Source organism: Rhamphochromis longiceps, linkage group LG7 (genome assembly GCF_057381845.1).
Source record: "Rhamphochromis longiceps isolate RC_006_pf linkage group LG7, R_longiceps_female_GT1.1, whole genome shotgun sequence".
NCBI classification, from domain to species: domain Eukaryota; kingdom Metazoa; phylum Chordata; class Actinopteri; order Cichliformes; family Cichlidae; genus Rhamphochromis; species Rhamphochromis longiceps.
Window position 1 is genome coordinate 60,367,696 of NC_140563.1, and position 26,562 is coordinate 60,394,257.

Here is a 26,562-nt window from a genome sequence, read left to right on the forward strand (position 1 = left end):
GTAATTTAAAGTCATCATCCATCATCACGCATCACGGTTGCAGAATGGAAGCCACCACAATCAGCGAATAAAAATAAAAAACTGGACAGGCCAACATCAGAAATATACAGATATTTATTTACAAATACCTTTGCATTTGCATGGACTTAAAAATTCCAAAACAAAAGTTAAGACATGAAAGTAAACAAATTTAGGAATTTTTCTTTTTGCTGCAAAATTTAGCACAAGAGAAAAATTTCACAAGTTAGAATCATATTTGCTGTTTTTCCATTCTTACCATATAAATATACATAAATAAGATCTGTTTTTTTTTTTTTTTTTAAAAATTTAACTCCAACAAGTGGAATCATTTCACTTTGCCTAGCAGCCGGCACAATCATGTCTTATCATTATTATTAGAACCATCAGCATAACAGACATTAAAAACATTCTTTAGGTTCTTTTTGATGAGTTAATGCTTTCTGCACAAAGTCTTGAACATTCATAATCATCATAATCACAGCTAAAGATCAACAGATATTTGTAGACAATGACACATTTTGGTGCTAAATCAGTTAATAAATCCACTCATCTCGTCATAGTGGAAACATTTTGGGGTCCCTCAGCCCTCTTTAGGTTTACACTTCACTGTTATTGCTGCAGAGAATTTGTATAAAAATAAATGAAACAATTATTTATTTATTTTTAAAAAAAGAGGAGTATAAATGGTGTTAAGGTTCTGCATTACAAATCTTCTTGAATGGTTAAAACTCAGATGGATTAGATTACATACAGCTGTATGTACACTTTTATAAGTGGAAGTATTTATTCAAGCTAGAAAAGTAGATAAAAAATAAATTTCCTGCAGCAGCAGTATGTTCTTACTGTTCTTCAGTTATTCATGTAAAGAGTGCGAATTAAGTTTGTTCTACTTCACTTATCGGCGTTGTCGGGCATTTTTCAGGAGACATTTTGCGGATCCACCAGTCAGTGTCAAGACTTCCTGCTGTAAAGTCAGATTTGTTGATTTATCGTCATCCTAGGGAGGGTCTGCAGGGCCAAAATAAACCACCGACTTTAAAGTCGTCCTATTATGCTTTTCCTAATTTTCTGTAATATTTGTGCCGTTACAGAGGTTCGTACCCATGTGCAAGTGATCCATGAGACAGAAGCTCAGGCTTCAAACTACCCTAAACATTCAAGTTTCAGATAGCTTTCCTTTACTCCTGGCTCTGTATGATGTCATAGAGAGCAGATATCCCTTATATATATTCAACTAAGGAACACAGCTCTGAGAGGCATCCAATCAGAAGAAAGTTGGCTTTAAGAGGAGGGGATAAGAGAGCTAAGATGGTTTGTTAGTATAATGTAAATAAGCATTAGTTTGACGTGTGAGTCATGCCAAGCTACACTTGAAACATGGTGTTAGAAGTTGCATTATAGGTCCCCTTTAAAAGGAAGTAATCTCTATGTCAAGATTACTTTTAGAAAATAACACTTCCAAAAATCTGTGACCTTTGACCCCAAGATCCCCACAGCAGGAAATCAGACAGCCTGGCTTCATGCCTTCAGATTTGTCCCCCGTCACCCTGACAACCACACTCACTCTCTAACATATAGTCAACCTGACAAAATGAAGACTGTGCGATTAAAGAATCTCCTCTACTGTACAAAGCTTCAAACAAAATATTATTTTTACATCTTTGTTGAATTATTAATGAGGAAAAAAATAAAAAGATGGAAATATTACAGACTTGCAAAAATATATCTCCACAGGGGTTTCAGACATTCTGAACTCTGCTTTTACATCACATTAACAGTACATGGAATTAGCCTCCTACAGTATAAACTCACTCCTGCAGATTTGGTGATAATAAGTTAAACGTATCTCAGCAAAAACAAATGTGAAACTGAAGGTTTTCCAGGCACGGCTGCTTCTTAAATCAAGCGAACCCAAATGTGGTGGAGGGAACTTTTGTGATTTGTTAGCAGCGCAACAGTTTATAGCAGCGTAGCAGAGAAAAGTGACAGTGACGAGGAATATGTAAGCTGTAGATGATGCGAAGGCGGGAAGAAGCCTTTTTCCTCAGTAGATTAAATAGTTAGCGTACTCTCTCTCAATCTCTGTCACACTTTCTCTCTCACATGCACTCTTTCTAATCATCTCTCACCCCCTCCGCTCCACCCGTCTTCAACATTCACCTACCATCTATCACTTCCTGTTACCTCTTGAACAGTGTGCGTTTGTGAGCTGTGTGAGCATTGTGCTGTCAGATTAGTAATTTTAATCACAGTTGTCCCCCTGTATGATTTTAGACTAAAAGATTAAATCTAATTCAAATTGACCACATGCATCACAAAAGAGATTTTTCTCTCCACGGCCCCCTCCCAGCTGTATGCGGCGACATTCTGAGTGGTGATCAGGTGATAGGTTGGTGTTGGTAAAGCACAGGGGGCAGATTTCTTAAATGAAAACAGAAGAAGAAGTAGTAGAAGGAAAAAATGGCACTGAAAGCCCTCACATCTTAGTGGAAATGATCACAGTGAGTAAATAGTGCAGGCAGGTTGACACACACCCAGGTGACTGAGCTTAAGGTAATATTGTGGTGCTGGTTAATGTGTTACACAGAGTATTAATGGACTGGATGCAGTGGCCCTGAAGTTCCTCCTAGTCTGTGGAAGTTATATGGCTGCAGAGATGTAAATAAGGAGTTGGGATGGTTGGAGAAGGCAGGCTGGGGGCTAAAAGAGGGTGGTTGACAAGTCCTGTGGCCCTTCGGGGGAGCCGTTTCCATGTCAGAATTTTTCATCAGGGATGGTTGTGTTGAAGGGGTGGTCCCAGAATGTGGTGGTGATCCCGAAACCTGGTGAGAAAAATAAAGATCCCCATCAGAAAAAGAAAGAAAAAACAAAACCATATTTCTTCTAAGGCCGTTAGCAAATGTAATCCTCACCTGATCTCTGGTGCTCGAAGTGGTGTTTGACGTGGTAGGCCTTCAGGCTGTACAGATATGAGCCTTTCTTCGGAGAGCCATAGTGAAGGTAGTAGTGGATCATATCGTATACGACGTAGCCGCCCAGCCCACCGACAAACACGCATACTCCGAGGATGTCTGGGAGCACGCAATGGATGGACATGTAGAAGACCGCCACTACTAAGGAGGCGAGGCCGGGAGGGAAGACCAGCCGAGAGCCGTCAAACGGAGACTGGAGAGAGAAAATAAATAAAGATTTATGTACAGTGGCCATTTTATGTCCTTTTTCCCCCCCGCAACAAAAAGCCATCACAGGTATTCATCAGACAGTAATTCAAAAATGATCAGCAAGTGGCGATATCTTTCACAGCATTTTCCTCAGCCTCTCCCAACAACTTGTTGCTGCCGTCAAACTCAGATTAGAGTCTGAATATTACAATATTTTTCTAATGTTTGTTTTTGTGAATAAAATATGGATTAGTAAGATTTGAAAAATCATTGTATTGTGTTTTTTTATTTACAGCTTATAGATAGTCCCAGAATCTTTGGAATCGGGGGGTTTGTGAGATTTTGTAGTGCGACTTTTATAGCTTCTACAGGAAAAACATCACATTTCCTAATTACACCGACTATCAGTTATAAGGTTTTACATAGAAGAAGCTAATAAAAAAATACTCTAATTTTACAACCTAGTAAAACAGAAACTGAGATGAACAGCATTTTTCCCCACATGCTTCTGCATTGTTTATTTTAACTCTTTATTAAGCTAAGCTAAATCAGTTTCCCCCTGTGGCTTAAACTATACTGTGGTTAATGTTACAATAATTTAACTTACAATATTTGCACATCCGTAACTACTTATACTTGATATGTATTCAGTTCATAAAAGTATTTGGAAACAGGACGACGTTTGCGGCCCCCCTCCTCCCTGCAATATAAGATTACCACCTCAGCTGGTGCCATAAAGGATGATTTTAAACAAAAACAAATATTGCTTTGATGACTCACAGCTGTGACCTCAGCAGTGGTTGTTCATACCTTATGGTGCTGTCCATGCAGGAGGAAGTGTAGCGTGATGAGGTAGTAGTTATGAGCTGGTGGATTCATGTGAAAGACGAAGCGATGGATGCAGTACTCGATGAATGACCACAAGAACCAGCCCATCATAAAGAGGACAGGGAAAAAGTACTTGTGGATAGGGATAGAGAAGCCTGGGAACACACACATGCTCGGCTATAGATGGCTCAAACAGAAATGTGGACACACAAATGAAAATGAAAACACAAGTGACTGTGGCACAAACACAGGTGTGTGTGAGTTACCTGAAGTGAGGGCTAGCCTGGTGGTGCCCTGTGCCAGGGTGGTATAGCAGTGCCAGCTCAGATAAAACACAATAGGGAGCCACACAATAGGTACCCAATACCTGAAAGCAAGAGAGTGTAAGCATTAGTTCACGCTCTCACTCTGTTACTAGAGGACAGTGTATTTAGTTTACGATGTGGGCCATTAATCTGAACTGGGCCAGAATGGTGAACGACATGAGGTAAAGTTACAGGAAACGTTCTCAGTCCAGACTTTCCAGTAATTATAAAAAACATTTTGTTGTACTACGTTGTTTTATTTCCCCTTCTGGTATAGAAAGGGATTTCTGTAGTAGATAATAAAATAATAATAATAATAATAATAATAATAAATAAAAAAGAAACAAAAATAAACAGGAACTTTATCATTTAATTGTTAATCTATTACTTAATTACTTTGGTGTAGTATGAATATGGGGTCCTTCATCAATAGGAAAAAGTTGTAAATCTTTTAAAAATACAAAATCTATGCACTTCATATTTCACAAAGTTGTCAAGCTGGCCCGACTGGAGCCTTTGCTGGGCCATTTCTGGCCCCTGGGCATTATTTTTGACACCCCTGGTGTATGGCTTTGTCCACGATGCATCAAAACAGGAAAAAGAGAGAGCAGGACGTGACCACAGGTGTGACACTGGTTAAATCGGAAATGACTGGAACCTCAGGTGAAGGTGGGTTGCAAAGTAGCTTGCAGAGGTAGGCTGAACAAGCATAAAATTGCATACATTTATAAAATTGCACTTTTCATTATAATTCAATCTTTGATCACGCCACTGAAGCAGATGTGTTTGCTTATCCTTTGGCAATCACAGAACTGCCGACAGAATTTTCAAGGTGGGAAATATTCTTTACATCAGAGCCCTCATCGTGTGGCCATTACACACAATGATTTGCGGAAACCATTGCATAAATGTTTCCATTTACTTTCCCTCAGTAATTGCTTGGCCTCCAGTAATACTGAGGAAACTTGGAGTTATTTTATTTGTTTATTTTTTTTAAACCAGGATGTGTCCTTCAAAGACCACAACAAACAAGTATGCAGGACACTTTTCTTGTATTTGTGCAATACCTGCAAACACAGAAACATCCTGTCTCAGAGTAATACTGAAAAACTAGTTCGTGATTTATTAGTTCTAGGCTGGACCATTGTACCTGTATACTAGAGCACTTCACATTCGGACTGCGGGCTTATGTCTGGTTCCTACAGTATTTAGAAGTAGAATGGGAGGCAGAGCCCAGAGCTTTCAGGCCTGTCTTCCATGGAACCAGCTCCCAGTTTGAATTTAGGAGACAGACACCCTCTATACTTTAAAATCAGGCTTTGATAAAGCATAATTAGGGTTGGATCAGGTGAACCTGAATTCTCTCTTAGTTATGCTGCAATGGGTCCAAGCTTCTCTTTTCACTCCCTGTATGTTTATAAACTGCTAGTGTATTAGTCATTAGGAATTATTAATCTCTAGCTCTCTTCAGCAGTGTCTCTTTTGTCCTGTCTCGGGTCCCTCACCTCCAGCTGGTTGATATATAAATATAAACTTAATAAATAACAGTAAAATTCTGTGAAAATGTTGCACGAGTGATTGCCAAGCCTGCAAAACTGAATGTATGTTCTTATCTGATAAATGGCTAATTTTTCTTCAAGCTTCCTTTCTTACCAAGAAGTTTTAGTGATGGCCTCCATGATGGGGTTTCCAAACAGTCTGATAGGTCTGTCAACTGGTTGGTGTACCCACGCATCATATTTCTCTCTGAGGTGGCCCACCTGCCATGCCAGGGGCTTCCGCCAGTCCACCAAATCCTGCAGAAGTACAACGAAATGAAATGAGTAAAACCCGTTCTCTATACACGAGGAGGGGGGGGGGGGGGGGGGGGAATCCAAAAAGTAAAACAAAACTTCTCCAGCAGGTGGCAGCATAGAGGTAAAAACTATACTGCTCCAAGGACTGGTCAGACCAGGAAGTGTTGCATGTGAAATTTGCTTGTTGCGTGCATGTGCATTTGCAGGTTTACTTAAGTCTAAGTGAAAGCTTTTACAAGCTTTTCACAAGTTCCCTGTGTTTACAGCCACACAGGAAATGGGCTGCCATGGTGTGTGATGCGAAGACTGTCAGGTTTCACACTATAACATTTGGAAATATCAGGTGGAATCATTCTGGTAAGGAAACAGGGTGGGAAGGAGTCCTGAGTCAGAACTTGACCTTATGGCCCCACTGGTGTGAGTTGAGAAGAGTGAAAGAGAAGCAGCAAGTCCACTCTTTAATCTTAATTTTCCTCTTAACCCTGACACTTTCCTGTGATTAGTCACAAAATGATGCTTAGTGACCATGTGATGATGACTGTGTGTGTGAGAGACACCCCTATCATGACATCAGGCACAATCACCGGACCTTTACTGTTCCGTGTGCGGCAATTAATCATGTGTTGGCTGTTTACTGCAGCAGACTGTTTAGCTACCGGACACATATCACATTGTTTTAATGGAGCTAGCGACCCTGAAGAAGCGCTGCGCTGGAACACTACCATCTCTGTTCTTTATTACCCCTGCTCATTCAAGGCATAAATACAGCTGTGAACTGCAAAAAAAATAAAAATACTTTAAGCTATCCACAGATTAGCTGCTGATACGACTACAAAGTTCAACTTTAAATAAGGGGGGAGCCAAAAAACAAAGCAAAACCAGAGATGCTGCATCTTCTGTCTCACATGCTCTCCGTTTCTTGGCATCAACTGTAAATTACTCGAAAAGCAAACGTCTAACTTGATTTAATCCCGAGGGTGAGGTTCTGGTAAGCTCACTTGCAGTCATCCCCACACTTCTCTGCATATCTATCTTTATTTTATTTTTTGATTTGTATGCTTAAGTCCCAACTAACACTGGCATCACCCGAGGCAGTTTAACTCATTGAGAAAGCTCACATCCATTCAATTGTATGCATCTCTGGTATACTATATACACAAGCACACCTTCGGGTTTGGATTTATTAAAATCAGCGTGTTGTTTTATTTATTTTGGGGGAAATTAGTTGGTAGAATTGCATCAGAGCTGTGAACACACCAGGCACAAGTATCTGTCAACACGTTGACGTTACATGTTTACATAATCTGCCCATATGCAGATCGACTTATGAACACCTGCCAAGCGAATGAAAATCTGCCTTTTCTGCTACTTCTCACTGCAGTAATTGACATACAAAACACATTTTACAGTCGTCTCTCACACATGAATAATGAAACAATGCCAGTAGAAAATAGAAGCTTCTCTTTGCCATAACAAAGTTTGGTTGTTGCTTTAACCAAAACCATATCGATGAAAAATACATAATAAATGTGCACAATAAAGTAAAGAAATGTTAAAGTCAAAAACCTTTAAAACAGAAAATGTGATTGCAGACAAACTCTTAGAGATACAAAGAGAAAGTTTAATTTTTACAACACCGTCTTGTATATAACAAGAAAAAGAAAGAAGTGAAATTGTGTTTGTCACATGCTGCAAGGAGCTTCCCACAAACAAGTGATTTCACACAAAAAGAAAAAAAAAAAAAAAAAAGCTGGAAGATCACATTAAATTCCACTGTTGTCATATTGAAGTGGAACCAATGACAGTAGAAAACATTGCATTTTATACTTGTACAGTCACTGAGTGTAACCTACTGATGGATATACTGGGATGACTTAAAAAAAAAAAAAAAAAAAAAGACAATCCAGCTAGCATTTGCTGGTTATATAAAGCCCCAAGCTCAACATTTACTCTAAATATCAAGAAGTCTGAAAATTTACAGTGGTGCTTCGCTTGCATAAGAAAAGATACAGAAACCGGTTTCTGTGTTTAATAACAGGTGAACAAAGCCAAGCCAAGTGTGAAGACATGCTTCAGATTCCTGGTGTTACGCAGCTTGCAAATGTGGACGGACTGATTTAGCTTGAGTAAAGGTGAGTATCGAACAACCAGGACATTAAAGCGGCTACGATCCAGCTTAACCAGTTTGAAAACAAAAAGCGGGCCTTTTTCTTTTTTTTAAATGAGGAAGGCTAGCACATGACAAGTGTGCTGGTGATAATAACAACATTTTGCATAGCGCAGAAACTGCATGAGTGTTGCACATGGGTACAGTTACCCATGTTTGAGATGTGTGAAGGGAGTGTCCGAGCATCAGGATTCAAGTTACTGGAAGAAGCAAACCCTCAGAATGAAGGGCTTAAACTGACAGATCCCTGTGTCACAAAAACACTGGTGTTTGAAACCGGCCTTGCAAAACTTAAGTGTGTGAAGTCAAGAGTCATGGGTCTCGTTCAATAAAGCGTTGCCTGGCAGCAGAGAGAGCGATACAGACTGGTTGAATCTGTCATTGTGGTGCTGAGCCTGTTAAAGTGGAAAAACACGTGTCAAACTGCACCATCACATGAGCATAGTTTAAATGAATGTCTGACTGTGTGTGCTTGAAGGTAGATTTCAGCACGCAGGGACAAATTCTTCTAGTATGAACATATAAAAAACACCTGCACCATTTTGAGTCTAGACTTTCAGCACTGGCTTAGATTTAGGAGTTCAGCAATGCTGCTTTGTCTTCTGTTTTGTACATGCTTGTGTCTGGCAGTGTGGGAAATCATGCAATCTGCAAACAGATGAAGCAGGGTGAATAACCAGATGGCTGTTCACCTACCCCGTCACGGGTAAGCAAATACACTTGTTAGGTCATCCTCCACCTTTTGTTTCCAGTGTCTGATCGATTGCTGCATAATTTCAGCAAAAGCACACATTGACTCAAAAAAAGATGCAGAAAAGACGCACTCTTCATTTGATCGCATATTAGCCCCGTCTCAAAACACGCACACACCTTATCGAGGTCCACAGAGCTGCAGAGGCTGTATGGGTCGCGCTCATCCTCGTCTTTCGCCTCTGTCGTCTGCTGTGCCCTTTCTCCTTCGGTCTGTTTATTGGCTTTATTTCTCGCTCTCAGAGTCTGAGAAAAAAAAAAAGAAGAAAAGAAAAAAGGATGCCATTAGCAAGTATAATTTATTATTAAAATGGCCTAAGCCAACCACAGATGGAGAAAGACAGATACACATATTTATAGTGCGTGGCTTATGCAAAACAGGTAGACAGCTGCACAATATAGTACCTATTACATAGGCTATGTCTCATTAAAGATATATAAATAGAACAGGAGTCAGTCTTTTTGACAATTATGGCCCATCTGCCCTTTGCCCTTTTACCTCAGCCCCATAAACCGGGTTTTAATGGTTACAGTCACGTGTGACATATACCATAATGCTTTCAACCTTCAAATCGTTTTGTATCGCTGGACATCTCCAACAAAGGATCATGCTATCACATATTGGAACACTGACAGTCAGTCATTACTTTGGTTTGATGTTTAGTTTGTGTTCTGCTACACAGAAGGAAATGCAGATATAAATGTAATACAATACGCAATACAAATGACTCAAACATATGTTTACATAATTCTTATTTAAAAAGGCACTGAAGGCACAGCTGTTGCAACTGGAGAGAAGCCATGTGGATAATGATGACAGCAGGTGATATGAATATGCAAGGAGTCCAAAACCATCTGAGTGTTTTCCTGATCAGATTTGTCCTCTGATTACTGACATCCAAAGATGAGCTGTAGCTAATGCAGACACAGTGCTGAAGATTTATAAAAGCACAACAGATGTTTTGTGTAGTGCATCATTTACTTTTAAAGAAATGGTAAATGGCCTGTATTTGTATAGCGCTTTTACTAGTCCCCCCTAGGGACCCCAAAGCGCTTTACACACCTATCCACCCATTCACACACTGGTGGAGGCAAGCTGCAGTTGTAGCCACAGCTGCCCTGGGGCAGACTGACAGAAGCGAGGCTGCCATATTGCGCCATCGGCCCCTCTGGCCATCACCAGTAGGCGGTAGGTGAAGTGTCTTGCGCAAAAACACAACGACCGAGACTGTCCGAGCTGGGGCTCGAACCGGCAACCTTCCGATTACAAGGGGAAACTCCCAACTCTTGAGCCACGATCGCCCTCTTCATTATCTTCATTATAAAGAATAAACATGTGTCCTGGTCTTCATCACACCATTCTTGAATATTTTGCCAGAGCCAAATTGTGACACAGCACATAACCATCTGATATTGATATCTCTTCTACCTTATATGAGTTGGAGCCAATTAATGACTGATAGGCTTGCGTAATATTTTTTTTTTGTTTTTTTTTTTTTTTTGTTTTTTTAATTGATCAAGATGCAAAATGCAAACAACATGAGGTCACATGACAAAGAAATAAAAAAGGAAAAAGAAAAAAAAAAGGACAAAAAGGTCTGTGATAGACTGATGTTCTGTCAACAAAGCCTTGATTAGTCAAATTAATTGATTTATGCAAAACTGCACTAAGCAACAAACGGACAAAAACCCACAAAAAGATACATTAGCTCTTTCCCATGAAAATAAGAGCAGCTTGGCCTTTTAAAGCCACCTGCCAAGTCTTCATGCAGTAGACTGTGGGCAGATTATCCTTGCGGCCTTCATAAAAAAATTAGAATGCATGTCAAGTTACATTCTGTTTGTATGAAGTCAGCTCTGGGAATTGTCGGATTAACGCCCTGTTCTGATCGACAGCCCACGTCAGTCAGGTGAAATATTCATCAGCTGGTTGGAGTCACACATAAGGCCTCCTATGGTTTGTTACTAACATCACCTTGGCAATTCAACACCTACAGAGGCAACGCTACACCCCCTCCCCCCATTATCACACCATACTCATCAATGTTTCTTTAACTTGATTTTCACATTCTCATCTTCGTGACTCTCGCTCGCGCCTTATTTTATATTACAATAAATCATCGTATCTGTGAATTTACAGCCGGTAACAACCTTCCACAGTTTTTTTTTGTTTTTTTTTTTTTAAATTAAAACAGCAGAAATATTATAAACAAGCCAAATCCTTTAAGCCAGTTTCATAAAGAAGTTGGTGGTTATGACCAATGTGGTTCAGATATGAGAATACTCGTGACGCTAATTAGAAGCAGAAACTAACAGCTTATAGCTGCTACCACGCCTCCATTTTTAAAAAAAAAAATCTCTCACACACACACACACACACACACACACACACACACACGTAATGGCGAAAGCAATAAACAGACACACCCTCTGTATCTGCAGCAGCCATGGCCTACGTGAAACAGTGAGCAATGCAATGTTTATTGAGCTCTACCTCGTCCCACTTTATACATATGTGACTCAGGCCTTGTTCCGTCAGTGAACCCTGCAGGTGTGGTGAGCTCAGGGTGAGGGTGGCCATTACTGCGAATGTAAATTTTCCACCAGATTTTCATTAAAATGGGAGGATCTGCGGCCTATTTTTGGCAAGGATGAGGTTAGTGATCCTGGATAAGCTGCTGCAGGTTTACAGAGCCTGTATTTGTTTGTGCTAGAAATAAATACAAAAGGTCAGGAAATAAACAATTCTTTCCCCTTTTCTTTTTTAAATGTTCAAAGCTTTGGTGTCACTCTGTTCTGGGAACCTCTCATGTACATTCATGGAAAGCCAAAAATCAGGGAGATCAGCACCAGGATACCCTCAGAGGGAAAAAGAAAAAGAAATGACAATGGCCAAGTCACAAAAAGCATGAAATTGAGGAACTGGGGTTGATGTGGGCTGCAAAGCGGCTTGCAGAAGGACTCAGTACAGAGAACAGGTGATCAGAGTCACGCCCAGTGTGCAGGAACTAACAATGTGTTAGATTTTTGACTCAACTGGGCTTTTACAGATGATTTTAGACAGCAAGTCTGATGTGAAAAAAGAAACCAAAAACTAAACAAAAACTGTGCTTGAAAAACATAAATGACACCCAGCTCCCCAAAACGTAAAAAAATACTACCTGCATTTTCATGAAAGTAGCTTAAAAATCCCCCCAAAAAGCAGGCAGATACTCATTCATCTGGTTACTAAGCAAAACCTCACTAAATATGCATCAATATTTACCAACTTTTAAAATAAATATAATATTACCTGTTCAAGTCTCGGTCAGCAGGTAATGCAAACACACACCTCACGTTCATGCCTTGACAAATACATTCAAACCTTCACATACCGCTTTAAAGTAAATTGTTTTTAGTAAAGACAGTACACAAACCCTACATGTGAACCCTCTATTACATAACCCCCTAACAATAAATCATACCCACTGTGGAACTCAGCACCACACACCACAAACATATAAGTACACAGGAACAATGCTCGCATTAGAGCAGCAGAGGATCTTTTAGTTTCAATCCTCCAGTTGAGATTCAAGTCATCATTTTTGTAAGATCAGTAAACCCAAGTCAACTTTATACTGAAAAAGAGAAATTCTGTATAAATATACACATGTATATTAGGGGTGCAACGATACACAAAATTCACGGTTTTGATCGGTTCGATACTTTGGTGTCACGGTTCGATATTTTTTCGATAAAAAGGCATGAACATTTTTTTGTAATTTGCCATTTATTACAATTATAAATATATATTTTAACTCAAAAGTACAGTTTTTAAATTTAATGTTGCTGAAACAACAAAATAATAAATCTGATCGAGAAATCACTCATCTTTGGAAAAGAGAGTTTATTACAGAGAAATGGCTCTTTCCAAAATAAAAGCTATACTATACGCTATATTCTCAGCAGCATATTAAACATATCAGGTCCCCATACGGAGAATCATGGCTGTCTAAATGACTCGGGTAAAGTTTGTAGCATGCGTGCTTGTTGTTTTTGTCTGCTTCCACTTGTCTTGCACTAGGATAATGTCGGTGTTAATGTGCAGTCATATTCATTGTGTTCCCACTAGTGCTGTCAGCGTTAATCTCGTTAAAATGACATTAACGCCATAATGCGGCAAATCTCCGTTAACGAGTTACCGCGGATCGCCCCGTGCGTGGGGCTGGACGGCGTCAACACGTTAAGAAGCTAACTGCACTAACGCACTAGTTCCCACCAATTGAGCATTGCGTGGTACATCCGAGATACTGTTTTACTTTTGTCCATGTCTGTGAAGGACCCCGGCCCACGTAGACCGCGAAGGCCGGGTCCTCCAAAGGATGCAGCCGACGTTTTGGGACACAGCTTCAGTTTCGGGTAGCGTTGAGGCAGTAGCCATGTTGCAACGAGCTTAGCTTCTGTCTTGCTAGCTCAGTGGATCTGCGCTTGACAGTGCAGCCTAGGCGGAGTAGTCGAACGAAGATCCACTGAGCGCTCAACAGAAAATTTTGTATTGTTCAATACATATGCGTACCGAACCGAAAGCACTGTATCGAACGGTTCAATATCGATACGAGTGTTGTTGCACCCCTAATTAATAAATTACGTGTGTGTGTGTGTGTGTGTGTGTGTGTGTGTGTGTGTGTGTGTGTGTGTGTGTGTGTGTGTGTGTGTGTGTGTGTGTGTGTGTGTACGTACACACACACACACACACACACACACACACACACACACACACACACACACACACACATATATAACAGTAATCTTTACTCTTACAAAAGTGTAATTTAAGCTGTTTACAAAACATCTGATCAATCGATATGAGAAGTTATGGAATAAAATAACAGCATTTCATGTTTGTTTAATAGCTCAAAACCAGCTGCTAAACAAGAGATAACATCAAACTTCCTGCAGTACATGCTAATCTCAAACTTGCAAACAAAGTGAGTGGATGACAGACTTGCTATTAACGTCATCAACAAACAACATTACATTCATGTTGTGTCTGTTTGCTTCTTCTTCTTGGCAATAAAATGGAACAGCATCAACAGGCTAGATGAACAGGACAAGCGTGATACAAAACAGTCAAACTAAAGCGGTCAAATTTGTGCAATGGGCATGTACCAAACCAAATTTAAGAATAATGTGGAAAGTCTCAAGTTCTTTTGTCCTGTTTGACACTAAATTACTTAGGATGTGAAAGAAAGGTGTAGTACTCGGCAGTTCTGACAGTTACATACTCGGAACACTTGGGGTTTTTTTCCCCCCCTCTTTTGTAAGGTGAAACACACAACCCTATACTAGTAAATAACTGCTATTTAGTTCAGTTATACTTATCATTGCTACTGTTAAATAAGAATTCAATTTAGATCAGAACAACAGTGTTCAGTCTTAAGACGCAAATGAAGTCAAGACATGAAATTTGTCTTGTTTAACCATGAAACATCAAATCAATAACATGGATAGTCTGATGACTTTTCCTGGAGTTATTCACCAGTAATCTTTAAGCACTGAAGGTGTAAATGAGGATAAAACTTCACTAAACCAACTGTAATGATTACCTTTTATGATAGCAAAAGCAAAATGTGCGAAGCCATCAACGGCTTTAACATTCACCTTTGAGAGGCGTCACATGGCAGCTTGGTAGCCAACAAAGGACATGTCTGTGACACAGGAAAGAGCAGCGACAGTAAGAGTGTGCCAAGGTGAGCCTTTGAGGTTTTGCATAGTAATACAAAACAAAAACAATAGCTATTAGGGAAATTTAAAGCCACAGCGCCATAGTTACAAGGTGTCCCTCAGGCTGTTCATCTAACAAGTCGCCAAAGTTTCGCTTTGTTTGCACACCTGACTTGGAATAACCAAGACAGGAAGCAATTCAGCAATTAACAGAGTGGTCACTATTATTTATAGCTAAATGACCTCACCTTTAAACTGTATCTTTTAGACAGAAAAACAAAGTGAATTTTACATTATTCTTTTAACATTGACAAGAATGCCCCTCACACTTGATACGTGTACACACTTAAATGATAAGTACTCTCAGTGCAGACTGCGCAATTTCCTTTGTTGTGTATTTGATATCAATCGCCTTATTTCTCGTGGCAGACTAAAAAAAAAAGATCACAGGTCCTGTTGCCATTGAGCAAGCAAATATGGTTTCCCTCAAGCAAATAAAACATATGTGCCATTTACCTGAAACAAATAAACAAAACCCCCATCTAGGCTGCAAGCGACCTACTTTAAATTAGTCTGAAACAACACAGTGAAACCACAACAGTCTTTCGGAATGCAACTGAAAACTATGAAGAGATGTGGCGTCTCTTTGTGGTTCTACTTTTCCACTTAAGGAAAGACATCCCTAATATCTAGACATTTGTTAATCACATAAATTTTAAACAGAGCACCGAAAAAGAGACATGCATCAACTCTAATAACCCAAACTTTCACACATTAGGACTTGAACAAATACCAAAACTATAACTTCATACAATCCAGTTTTGTTCTCTCATTTTTCATCCATGATTAATGAATCTGCTTGTAGTTTTATTGTATTCATAACAATTTCTAACAAGCACTGAGGGGTAGTAATTTTATGGTACACAAAACCTTAAAAATGTTAACGACATCTGCATCCACAAAGAAATCTGTTTACTTAGTTTAAGTCAAAACCCCATCCAAAGACAAGAATACATTAAGTAAAAAAAAAAAAAAATTGAGCCATTTAGTGTTGGTGGGTGACGATTTCAAGGCAAAATTAACATTAAGTTCCACCAGGAAGTGAAGGAGGAAATTACATACTTGAGCATACTTGTAGACCAATGTTCATACCATGGATGCTGTAAAACCACTATATCTAAATATTGGTTGGTTCACAGTAAACTGTGAAATGAAATTTTCAACTAAACATCGCTATGTATATTTAAGAGACTGTTTTCTTTGACTTTCCCCATTTGGTCTCAGCGAGCTGGACGTATCCACAGTGTTTTGGGTTTTTAGTAGAATTATAGAAATAATATGGCTCTGTGTGACACAGACTCAAAGATTAATAACATACTATAGTTACACACTCTGTTACTTAGCACTAATTAGCAGTTATGTGCATCTGTGCGTTGCTAACCAAGCTTTCTAGCATTAGTCGATAACTTGGCACTACAGCCAAAAGTTAACCTCACATACCAGCACTAAGACTGCCTAAAACCAAAACAATTTTTAAATATAGAGTTGCTAGAGGGAGATGATTCCCAGTGTCCACCCCTAAAAGGAGCAAGGCAGTATTAGGAATTCTACTCATTGCATGAGGACAGATACAGTCACATCAGAAGCTCTAAACCCCATCATGAGAGTGTGGTGAAGCTGATCGCTGTTTAACCAAAGAGGAACAGCAGTCACAAGCCAACTCAGAGTTCCTCTTTGCTTTGTACTCAAACTGTACTGATTTTCCACTTTGGTTAAAATACTTGTGGCTTAACTATAGGAATCAAATGTATGTAATGCAAATTAGTTTTACTCAGGTAAAGGTTCAAAGAGGGTTGGGACTAAGCAACAAAGCTGCGCTAATCTCCTGATTAACACTTCAACCCCAATGCCTTTTCTCCTCCACTCAAGGTTCAAGGTTCTTTATTTGTCACATGCATAGTTATACAAGTATAACACACAGTGAAATGTAGCCTGACATGCTCCTAGACATGTGCAAAAAAATTGGGGGGGGGGGTGTAGAGGAAGTATACATACACACACACACACACACACACACACACACACACACACACACACACACACACACACACACACACACACACTGGGTGAATGTGCAGTAGTAGCAGCAAGCAGGTGAATTCTGTACATTAATATGAATAGACATCTGACTATTTTACAGGATAGACAATATAAACATATTTAAAATTAAAGGAATTGAAATGTACATTGTGCGTTGGTTTAGTGTCTGGAAGAGTCCTGTCTCAGTCAATTATAGATGATGTGAGAGGGCAGGTGTGTGTGTTTAGGGCACGGATGGCTTGGGGATAGAAGCTCCTCTTGAGTCTCTCTGTCCTTGCCCGGAAGATGCGGAACCTTCTACCAGATTGCAGAAGTTGGAACAGTTTGTTGCCAGGATGGGACGGGTCCTTCAGTATCTGCGCTGCTCTAGTCCGGCATCTCCTGGTGTAGGTGTCCTGAAGCGGGGGGAGAGCAATCCTGCAGCAGCGTTCTGCTGTATGGATCACTCTCTGGAGAGCTTTTTGGTCCTTCACACAGCTGTTCCCAAACCACGATGTCATGTTCTGTGCGAGGATGCTCTCCACAGCGCCTGTATAGAAAATCCTGAGGATCTTTGGGGAGACCCTGAACTTCCTCAGTTGTCGTAGGTGATACAGGCGCTGCCTAGCCTTTTTGGTCTGGACCTGAATGTGGGCAGCCCATGTCAGGTCTGAGGAGATGTGGACACCAAGATACTTGAAGGACTGCACCCTCTCCACTGGAGCTCCATTGATGATAATGGGCTTGTAGTCTCTGTGCTGACCCCTTCTGAAATCCACCACCAGCTCCTTGGTCTTGCCGACGTTCAGCTGGAGGTGGTTGTCCTGGCACCACGATGCCAGATTCTTCACTTCATCCATGTAGGCCGTCTCATCGTTGTTGGAGATGGCACCCAACACCACTGTGTCGTCAGCAAACTTCACAATGGTGTTGGAGCCATGGGTGGCCACACAGTCTGAAGTGTAGAGGGAGTAGAGCAGTGGCGAGAGGACACATCCCTGAGGTGCTCCTGTATTGATGGTGATGCTGTTGGAGAAGCACCTGCCCACCCTCACCACCTGAGTTCTGCCAGTGAGGAAGTCCAACACCCATGCACACAGACGGCTGTTAAGTCCCAGATCCCTCAGCTTTGTGAACAGTCTGCAGGGCACTATTGTGTTAAACGCTGAACTGTAATCAACAAACAGCATTCGCACATAGTTACCCTGTTTGTCCACATGGCTGAGAGTGGTGTGTAGGACGTGGGCGATGGCATCCTCTGTGGATCTGTTGGATCTGTAGGCGAACTGCAGCGGATCTGTGGTGTCTGGGATGGAGGAGGAGATGATGTTCTTCAGCAGCCTCTCAAACACCTTCATTACTACCGAGGTCAGTGCAACTGGCCGGTAATCGTTCAGGGATGAGGGTTTGCGGTTCTTGGGCACAGGGATGATGGTGGATCTTTTGAAGCATGTGGGGACCACAGACTTCGCCAGAGACTCGTTGAAGATGTAAGTGAACACACCTGCTAGCTGGTCAGCACAGCAGCGCAGCAGACGTCCGGTGATGCCGTCTGGCCCCGCCGCTTTCCTTGTGTTCACTCTCCTCAGTGCCGCTCGGACGTCATGCTCCGCGATGCTGGTCACCGGTCTCTCGCTGATGACGTCACTGTCCTCGGTAGTCAGGCGGTAGATAGCATTAGCCGCCTGGCTAACCTCGAAACGGGCGTAGAACTGATTCAGCTCGTTGGTGAATGCAGAGTCAGCGTTGATCAGCGCAGTGTCCCTGGCTTTGTAGTCTGTAATGGTGCGTAGTCCGTGCCACATACTCCGTGTGTCGCCCTGGTGGAAATGGGACTCCACACGTTCCCGGTACCGGCATTTGGCATCTCTCACCGCGCGCCGCACGCCGTATGAGGCCGCTTTGTAGGCGCTCATATCGCCAGTGGCGAGACCCGCGTTGTAGGAGGCGGTCCTGGCGTTTACTGCAGTGCGGATCGATCTGTCCATCCACGGTTTCTGGTTTGGGAATGTGGTGACTCTCACAGTGGGGATAATCTCCTCCGCTAGCATATTGACGAAGCATACTGCTACTTCCGTAAACTCGTTGATGTCGACTGCGCATGCTCTGAACATGTCCCAGTCGACGTAGTTGAGTGAGTCCTGTAGCGTAGCTTCTGATTGGGCAGTCCACCGTTTTACCTCCCTCGTGGTTACTTCTTCCCTCCGTATGCTTTGTTTATACTGGGGGATGAGGAAGATGGCGTTGTGGTCAGACTTCCCAAAAGCCGGGTGTGAGACAGCTTTGTAGCCCTGCTTGTATGGCGTGTAGCAGTGATCCAAAATTCGATCCCCTCTCGTTGGACACGAGACATGCTGGTAAAAGTTTGGCATGACTTGTCTGAGGTTCGCTTTGTTAAAGTCCCCTGCTACAATGAGGGCTGCGCCCGGGTCCTTGTTTTGAAGCGAGCTCAGCACATCATGTAATTCGGACAAAGCCATACCTGTGTCCGCTTGGGGTGGGATGTAGACCGCCGTGGCGATGACCAAGGTGAACTCACGGGGCAGATAGAAAGGGCGGCACTTAATGCTCAGGAACTCCAGATGTGGCGAGCAGCCGCTGGAGAGAGTAGAAATGCTCCTGGCATCACACCACTTTCTGTTTACCATGAAACACACTCCCCCACCTTTGGTTTTGTTTGACTCTGCCGTTCTGTCCGCGCGGAGCACAAAGAATGAATCCGACGGAGTTACGGCCTGGTCCGGCACGGTGGGGGTCAGCCATGTCTCCGTGAAGCACAGAATGTTGCAGTCCCTCATGTCACGTTGGAAGGTGACCCTTGCTCTTAGGTCGTCGAGCTTGTTCTCCATGGATTGTACATTGGCCAGTAGGACACTGGGCAGTGGTGCGCGATGCGCCTGCTGTCTCAGTCTGTTCCTAATACCAGCGCGTTTCCCCCGGCGCTTCTTTGTTCTGCGCCTCGGATGAGCGGCCCGTACTTTGTTGTTCTCCGCGCCGCGTAGAATCTCTGGCGGCCAGGAAGGGTCGGGTTTAAAAGTGTCCAAGATTAGATGTGCAACCTTGGCACCGATGTTTATAAGTTTGTTTACTCGCTTTCATACATTTCAGGGAGGTCAGTAACTGATTGTCCATCTTCAGTTGTATCTATGGAGGAGTGCCTATGTACACACCACAGGCCTTAAGAGAGACAATGGGTAGTATGCCTGCAATGTTGATATGACTTTCACCCATTAGAACATCAAGAATGACACCTATTGACTGCATTATAAAGAAGCAGGACACTTAAGACCTGGCATTACTGTTCTGTCTTATACAATGGGCATACAGCAAGCTTACATATACTCACAACATATATTCTAAACCACCAGAAATCCTTTGAGGCCTTTTTTTAAACCCCAACCCCCAAACTTCAAGCCAAAGCTCATGGAGATCATAAGCTCAGACTAGCCTCTCATGATAAGATGAGAATGAGTTTTCTTTCTGAAGTGTTGAACCAAAGATTGAATAATCTTATTTAATGGAGGGAATGAGATAGAGGAGTAACACATAAGCAGCGCTCTGTCCCAACAGGAGGAGGAGAAATCTGCAAGAATGACAGACCAAAAAAAACAAACAAAGGAGATGTTTAGAGTGGGGGGTAAATGTGGCCTGGTACCAACACAACACTGAAACTATAGTCAGGGGCCATGGGGAGAGAGGGAGGAGGAGAAAGGATGGGTGGGTGGATGAGTTAAATGAATGTGGTGAGAGGGAATTAAACATTTTGAGGGCTGCGAGGGGCACAAAGGCTTATTATATCTCCCCTTATGTTACAATAATGGACGCACACATTAAAACAGGGCCAAAGATAACAAGATTAGCATATGTGCAAATAAATCCTCCTTTACAAGCCTGATTTCAGACAGTTTAACTCTTGGCTCTGTATGAGTGTGAATAATTTTCTTCAGATCGGCTCCCCTTTGCAAACGGAACAACAAGTGGGTGGAGCTTCTGTGCTAACAACCAGAAATCAATGACATCATATAGAGCCAACAGAACAAACAAACCTTATAACAGGGTTTTTCAAGCACTCTGAAGCCTGAGAACATATGCTGACCTCACAATCTGAATTTTTTACCATTTTCAGTATGAGGCTGTGCCACTGTAACAGTATATACATATATAACAAAGGATAGGCCCCGTTTAAGGCAGCAGATCCACAGGACAGCTTTTATAACCACTGGTCTCTAGTTACAAAGCAGAAGGAGGAGGGCGAGTCAGCGCAATTGGGGAGGCTGATGGGGTTTATTACATCCAGAAAGATAGTATAAAGATTAAGCAGGGCCCTAGAAAACCTCTGCCATCAAAAAATAAAACATTTAGATTAAACATTTATTATTGCTTATATCTTCTTAAATTTTATGACCCTTCCTGATTCCACATCAGCCACTCTAAACCTGTGCACAGAAAACAAACTTTCTTGTACCATTTACGATTCACGTCAGGCAAGTCAGAACAAAGCACGCAAAAAATAAAAGTGAGAATTATTGTCATGGAATTAAAGGGTATGTAAAAAACACTGTGTGCCCCACATATCTCACGAACAACACACCCCAACTTTATGTCCAGTATGGGGACTAAAAGTCTGAGGGCAGCCTGGGAAAACCTGAAGCGGAACCTGATAAGCGAGCAGTTTATTCTGAAAAACTGTACCTGTGCAAGAGCTTTGTGACCATTGTGTGGGCGTGTGTTTGAACATGTATGTGAGGGCGTGTCAGGTGCCGTTGCCTAGTAGAATACACGTGTAAAGGCTGAAGTTCAGCAGAGGGTTTGATAACACTGAAAAGGCCGTGAGCTCTGAATCCTGATGATCACTTATCTGCAATCACTCACACATTTTACAGAAAACCTCAAGTAAATTATTTACTTGATAATCCAATAGGAACGATGGAGCTCATCTATGCTTCAGATTTTAATCAGGGACACGGTATAAAACCTGTGACCAATAAATACATATGTCAGTGTTTTGTCTTAACAGTGAGGCCAATGGTGATGACCAAATATTGATGATATATTCTGCATTAAAACATCTCAAAGTCTCACATACTGGCTCTGTGTGTGTGGCGTGTGAGGGTGGGGGAGAATAAAGTACACCACAACCAGTTAAAATATATGTTATTAGCCTATTGCTCATTCATAAGCCCAGGCCTGTTCCTGCTTTTTTAGATTTGATAACAATGACATCAGTGTCAGCCGGAAGATCACATGAGTTTCTGTGAAGGTTGAACGCATCTCTCACTCACACACACACACACACACACACGATAGCTAGATGCAGAGAGACACGCACAGTCACCTCTCCTCTTCCATGAATATAGAAACAGCTGCACCTGCACCCATTATTTATATTACTCAACATGCATTATGCACTGATGAAACATTTCACCGCTCCCAAATTAGCCAAACACACACCAGGATTAGGATAAGTGTGGCCAAACCCTTTGTCCTCAGGTGTAGGTCAGAACTCTTCCGACTCAATGCATCTTTAATCCAAAGTCTGTAGCTCAGATACTGATTTTGGTTGTGGATCTGCTCTGCCTCCCTAATTATGGGTCAATCCATTTGATTAAATTCCCTGCTGTTCCATGTTTAGTTCATTTAGGAAAGCCGAAATACAGGTGAAAGGAAACAGGTCCTCAGTTCTGATTTACCGGCACGTTACGTTTAACATTTCCCATAAAGTTTCCAGTTCAGATACAATCATATAACTAGTTGTTGCCGAGTGGATTAAAGAATTCTCTTGTATATTTAGAAGGTGCAGGACCGGTGAAACGGAGAGCAGAGGAGGGGAGAGAAGCTGTAAATGGCAGAAAGCGTGACAGGCACACACATTAAGCTGAAATAAAAACTTGTGCATACAAGTTGGATTTTTAAAAAGAATCCCCCCCCCCCAAATAAAATAAAATGTTCATTTATCCAGTGCCATTTGAGCAAAACCTCAAAAAACTACTACAACATCTTTGTGATAAGGGTTTTACCTGGTTAGGAAAAAAGTGAATAAAGACATGCAAATAGGAGCACTAACGCTGCCGACTACTGACTACACTGCTATCGCCATGATTTCTTTGACAGGAAGACCTAAGAAGAAAATAAATAAATAAAAAGAAGTCCCTGTCATCACCTTCTTTCAGAATGTCTCAATGTAAACAACATTTCAGGTGTACAATGAATACACAGGGTTGTACTGTTCCTGTATCTATTTGTTTAATGCCAAATCAGCTGCAACTATGGAGGAATCTAGAAAGGCAGACCTTCTGCACAGAGGGGCAAATATCCTGCATGAGGTGGGAGGGGGGAGAAAAAGATGGTGGAATGGAGGGTGGGTGAGGGCGATGACGCATAACTGTATGTGTGTGCGTGCATTGATTACAAGATCACTAAAAGAACCAGTCAAACCTGATTGACCAGGGCTCAAGATTCCACCCTCTCCATCTCTCTGGCTGTTGTGAATTTTTGTCTGTGCAAGAATCAAAGGCTCTTTGTAGCTAGCCAGCTTGTCCATATAGTGTCATATTCCCCACAATGACACATGTTAAGTAGTGAGTGTCATACAAACACAATGCAACCTCCTTCACTATGCTGCTATGCTCTTTATGCACTTTGACCATGAAACAACATAAGCAACGAGCAGACCGAATCTGAAGGCCCTTGATCATAAAATTACAATTAATGCTATTGAAGGTATTCGACTCCCTCAGCTGCATTAGTCATGGAAGCAGCAAAACATTTGTGTCTGTTTGCATCAATCTATAGAGGAAGTGTTTCCATTCAACTAAATTTCAATATCAGGTGACAGTTCACTGGTAATGGATCAGAACACTGTGAGGCTCTCAGACTTTCTGTACTCCATTCAAATATTTATTCCCTTGCAGATCTTTTTTGCTCAATTGTCACGTACGCATGTGTAATTCATTCTCCTGTCCTCATTCATTCGGCGACATAACCTGGTTAGATACACACCAATCACCTGTTCGGATTATTTGTAGTTAGGGCTGTGCGATATGACCAAAATCTCATATCCCGATATAAGAATTGTATCGTCCTGATAACGATATAAATCACAAAAATGTAACATTTTCTGTAAATTCTGTGAATCTCAGGCAGATCGTCTTGCAGGAAGTGTTTCCAGCTGCGCGTCATGTAGCTGGAGTCCAGTGTTTTAACCGATGCATGAAACTATACATTTTTAGACATAAGTTGTAATGGCCACTGTTTTCTTTGTGAGTATTTATTACATGGCGTGCTGCGGGGAAAAGCCCGTTCTAACGTTTGAGTCTAAGGTTTATTTTTTAGCACCTGGCAGCTCTTTTTTAATTTTCATCCGTAAATAATCTGCTCTTTCGCGTGATTCAGTTTATTTTGAAAAGTCTCAACAGGATCTTGAGCTTTATTGTGAAAGGTTTATGTGGAACATAAACAAGCGGACACGCGATGGTGTTACAGTCGTTGTTGCTAACCACAACGCATAAAAACAGGCGCTTGTCCGTCCCTAGTGTGGTTATATTAAATATAAGAGAAAGAGAGAACTTTAAGAAATGAATCTAGCCACTACAGTGACCATCAAAACGGTGAAAAAAAAAAAAAAAATTGCCATAAAGAGTTTATTTTGCAACACCACGAAACAAACGATAGCGTAAAATGAAACGATAGGCGTTTTTATATAGTCATCCGATATATATCGTTATATCGAACAGCCCTATTTGTAGTCATATATAAACCCTTTAATTTTTTAATTTTTTTGGATTTGTTTACACCTGCCAGCCCCGTGTGTCGGGACATTGGCGTGGCCTTGCGATCCTGTACAACAGCAAGTATAAGGTATCCTCTTTCTGCTCCTGCCTACTCCTCGTTTGAATCCATGCTGATTCAAATTAATGGACCAACCCCCACAGTATCAGTTGCCGTTTACCATCCACCTAAAATCAACTCTGACTTTTTAACTGATTTTTCTAACTTTCTCGCTGAAACCCTACTTTTATCTCCAAATATACTACTGCTGCGCGATTTTAACATCCACATGGACAACACATCAAATTCAGCCACAAGAGATTTTATATCTTGTCTGGACAATTTTGGCTTACACCAATATATGGACGTTCCCACACACTCCAAAGGACACATTTTGGATCTTGTTTGCTGTATTGGTGTCACCCCTAAGAATTGTGCTGTTTTGGACATGCCTTTTTCAGACCATAAATTAGTTTTATTCAATGCTAGTCTCCCACTATACAAAAATAAACTAAACCGCTCAATTACTTTTAGAAATAGTAGGGGCATTGATCTATCAGCTCTTTCCCATGGCATTAATAACTTACCTACCATTGATGCCTCAGCTTCCATAGACGACCTGGTATCTCACTATAACAATGAACTTATCAACCTCTTAGATACCTTGGCTCCCCAAAAAACGCAAACTGTTTCTTTCTCTCGCTCTGCACCATGGTACTCATCTGAACTTCGCCAACTTAAAGCTACTGGACGCTGCCTAGAACGTCTCTCCAGGAAAACAGGACTTACTATTCACAAGGACATGTATCTCAGTCATATACAACACTATAAAGAAGCTATTCATCATGCTAAATCTGCTTACTACACCTGTGTTATTGAATCTGCTGAAGGAAACACTCGCACTTTGTTTTCTACATTGCATAATATTGTTAAACCCCCAGATACCTTTGCCATACATACACACTCTGCCACAGTTTGCAACAAATTTATGGACTTTTTTTTTTTTTTTTTTTTTACACCAAGATTGAGAATCTTCATCAACAACTGCCCTCGTCCTGTGAAATGGTCAATTGTTCTATCTGCATTTTTTTTTGTCCTTCTCAGCTGTGATCCTCTCTATCCCATTTGGAACTTCCCACAATAACTCAGCTATCTTCCATAATTACTAACTTAAAGTCATCATCATGTAAACTTGATCCACTGCCGACAAATCTTGCCCCACTGATTGCTAATATCGTACACTCCTCTCTCATATCTGGTTCTGTTCCTTCTTCTCTTAAAACTGCAATAATAACTCCAATACTGAAAAAGAACGGTTCCGATCCCTCCAATCTAAATAATTTCAGGCCAATTTCAAATCTCCCTTTCCTAGCAAAAAATTCTTGAAGAGATAGTGGCTGCACAGGTTCATCATCATCATCATCTCATTGGAAATAACAGTTTCAGTCCGGCTTCCGTTCATGTCACAGTACAGAAACAGCCCTAGTAAAAATCACCAATGATCTTTTGGTTGCAGCTGATTCTGGACTTATATCCATCCTCATTCTCCTTGACCTTACAGCAGCTTTCGATACTATCTCCCACCGCATCCTCCTTCACAGATTAGCATCTATTGGCATCAATGGTACAGTACTCGCATGGTTTACTTCTTATCTCTGGGTCCTTTACTTTTTATCATCTATCTCCTACCCCTAAGTAATATTTTTAGGAAGCATAACATCCAGTTTCACTGCTATGCAGATGACACTCAGCTCTACCTATCCTCCAAACCCACAGCTACTCTCCCACCCACATCCATTTCTGACTGTTTAAGTGAAATCAAGGTCTGGTTTACTCCCAACTTTCTTAAACTTAATGGCAGAATTAATTTTAATAGGCACCAGATCAAAACTGACTACAGTTCCAACCAGTCTTTCGTTATCCATTGATAACTCAGTTTTGTGGGCGATCGTGGCTCAAGAGTTGGGAGTTCGCCTTGTAACCGG

The 26,562-nt window shown here is 41.3% G+C and overlaps 1 protein-coding gene across 1 annotated transcript in view; it reads right to left on the bottom strand.

Annotated features, from left to right (window-relative positions):
- Positions 1-96: 96 nt before the first annotated feature.
- Positions 97-26,562, bottom strand: part of fa2h (fatty acid 2-hydroxylase) — a 38,835-nt gene continuing 12,369 nt past the window's right edge. The window contains exons 2-7 of the mRNA XM_085414656.1: positions 9,149-9,274; positions 5,969-6,111; positions 4,277-4,377; positions 3,993-4,165; positions 2,934-3,186; positions 97-2,843 (exon numbers count right to left, since the gene is read on the bottom strand). Coding sequence (XP_085270782.1) covers positions 2,776-2,843; positions 2,934-3,186; positions 3,993-4,165; positions 4,277-4,377; positions 5,969-6,111; positions 9,149-9,274 — 864 coding nt within the window. The 3' untranslated portion in view covers positions 97-2,775. The remainder of the gene's footprint in view (positions 2,844-2,933; positions 3,187-3,992; positions 4,166-4,276; positions 4,378-5,968; positions 6,112-9,148; positions 9,275-26,562) is intronic.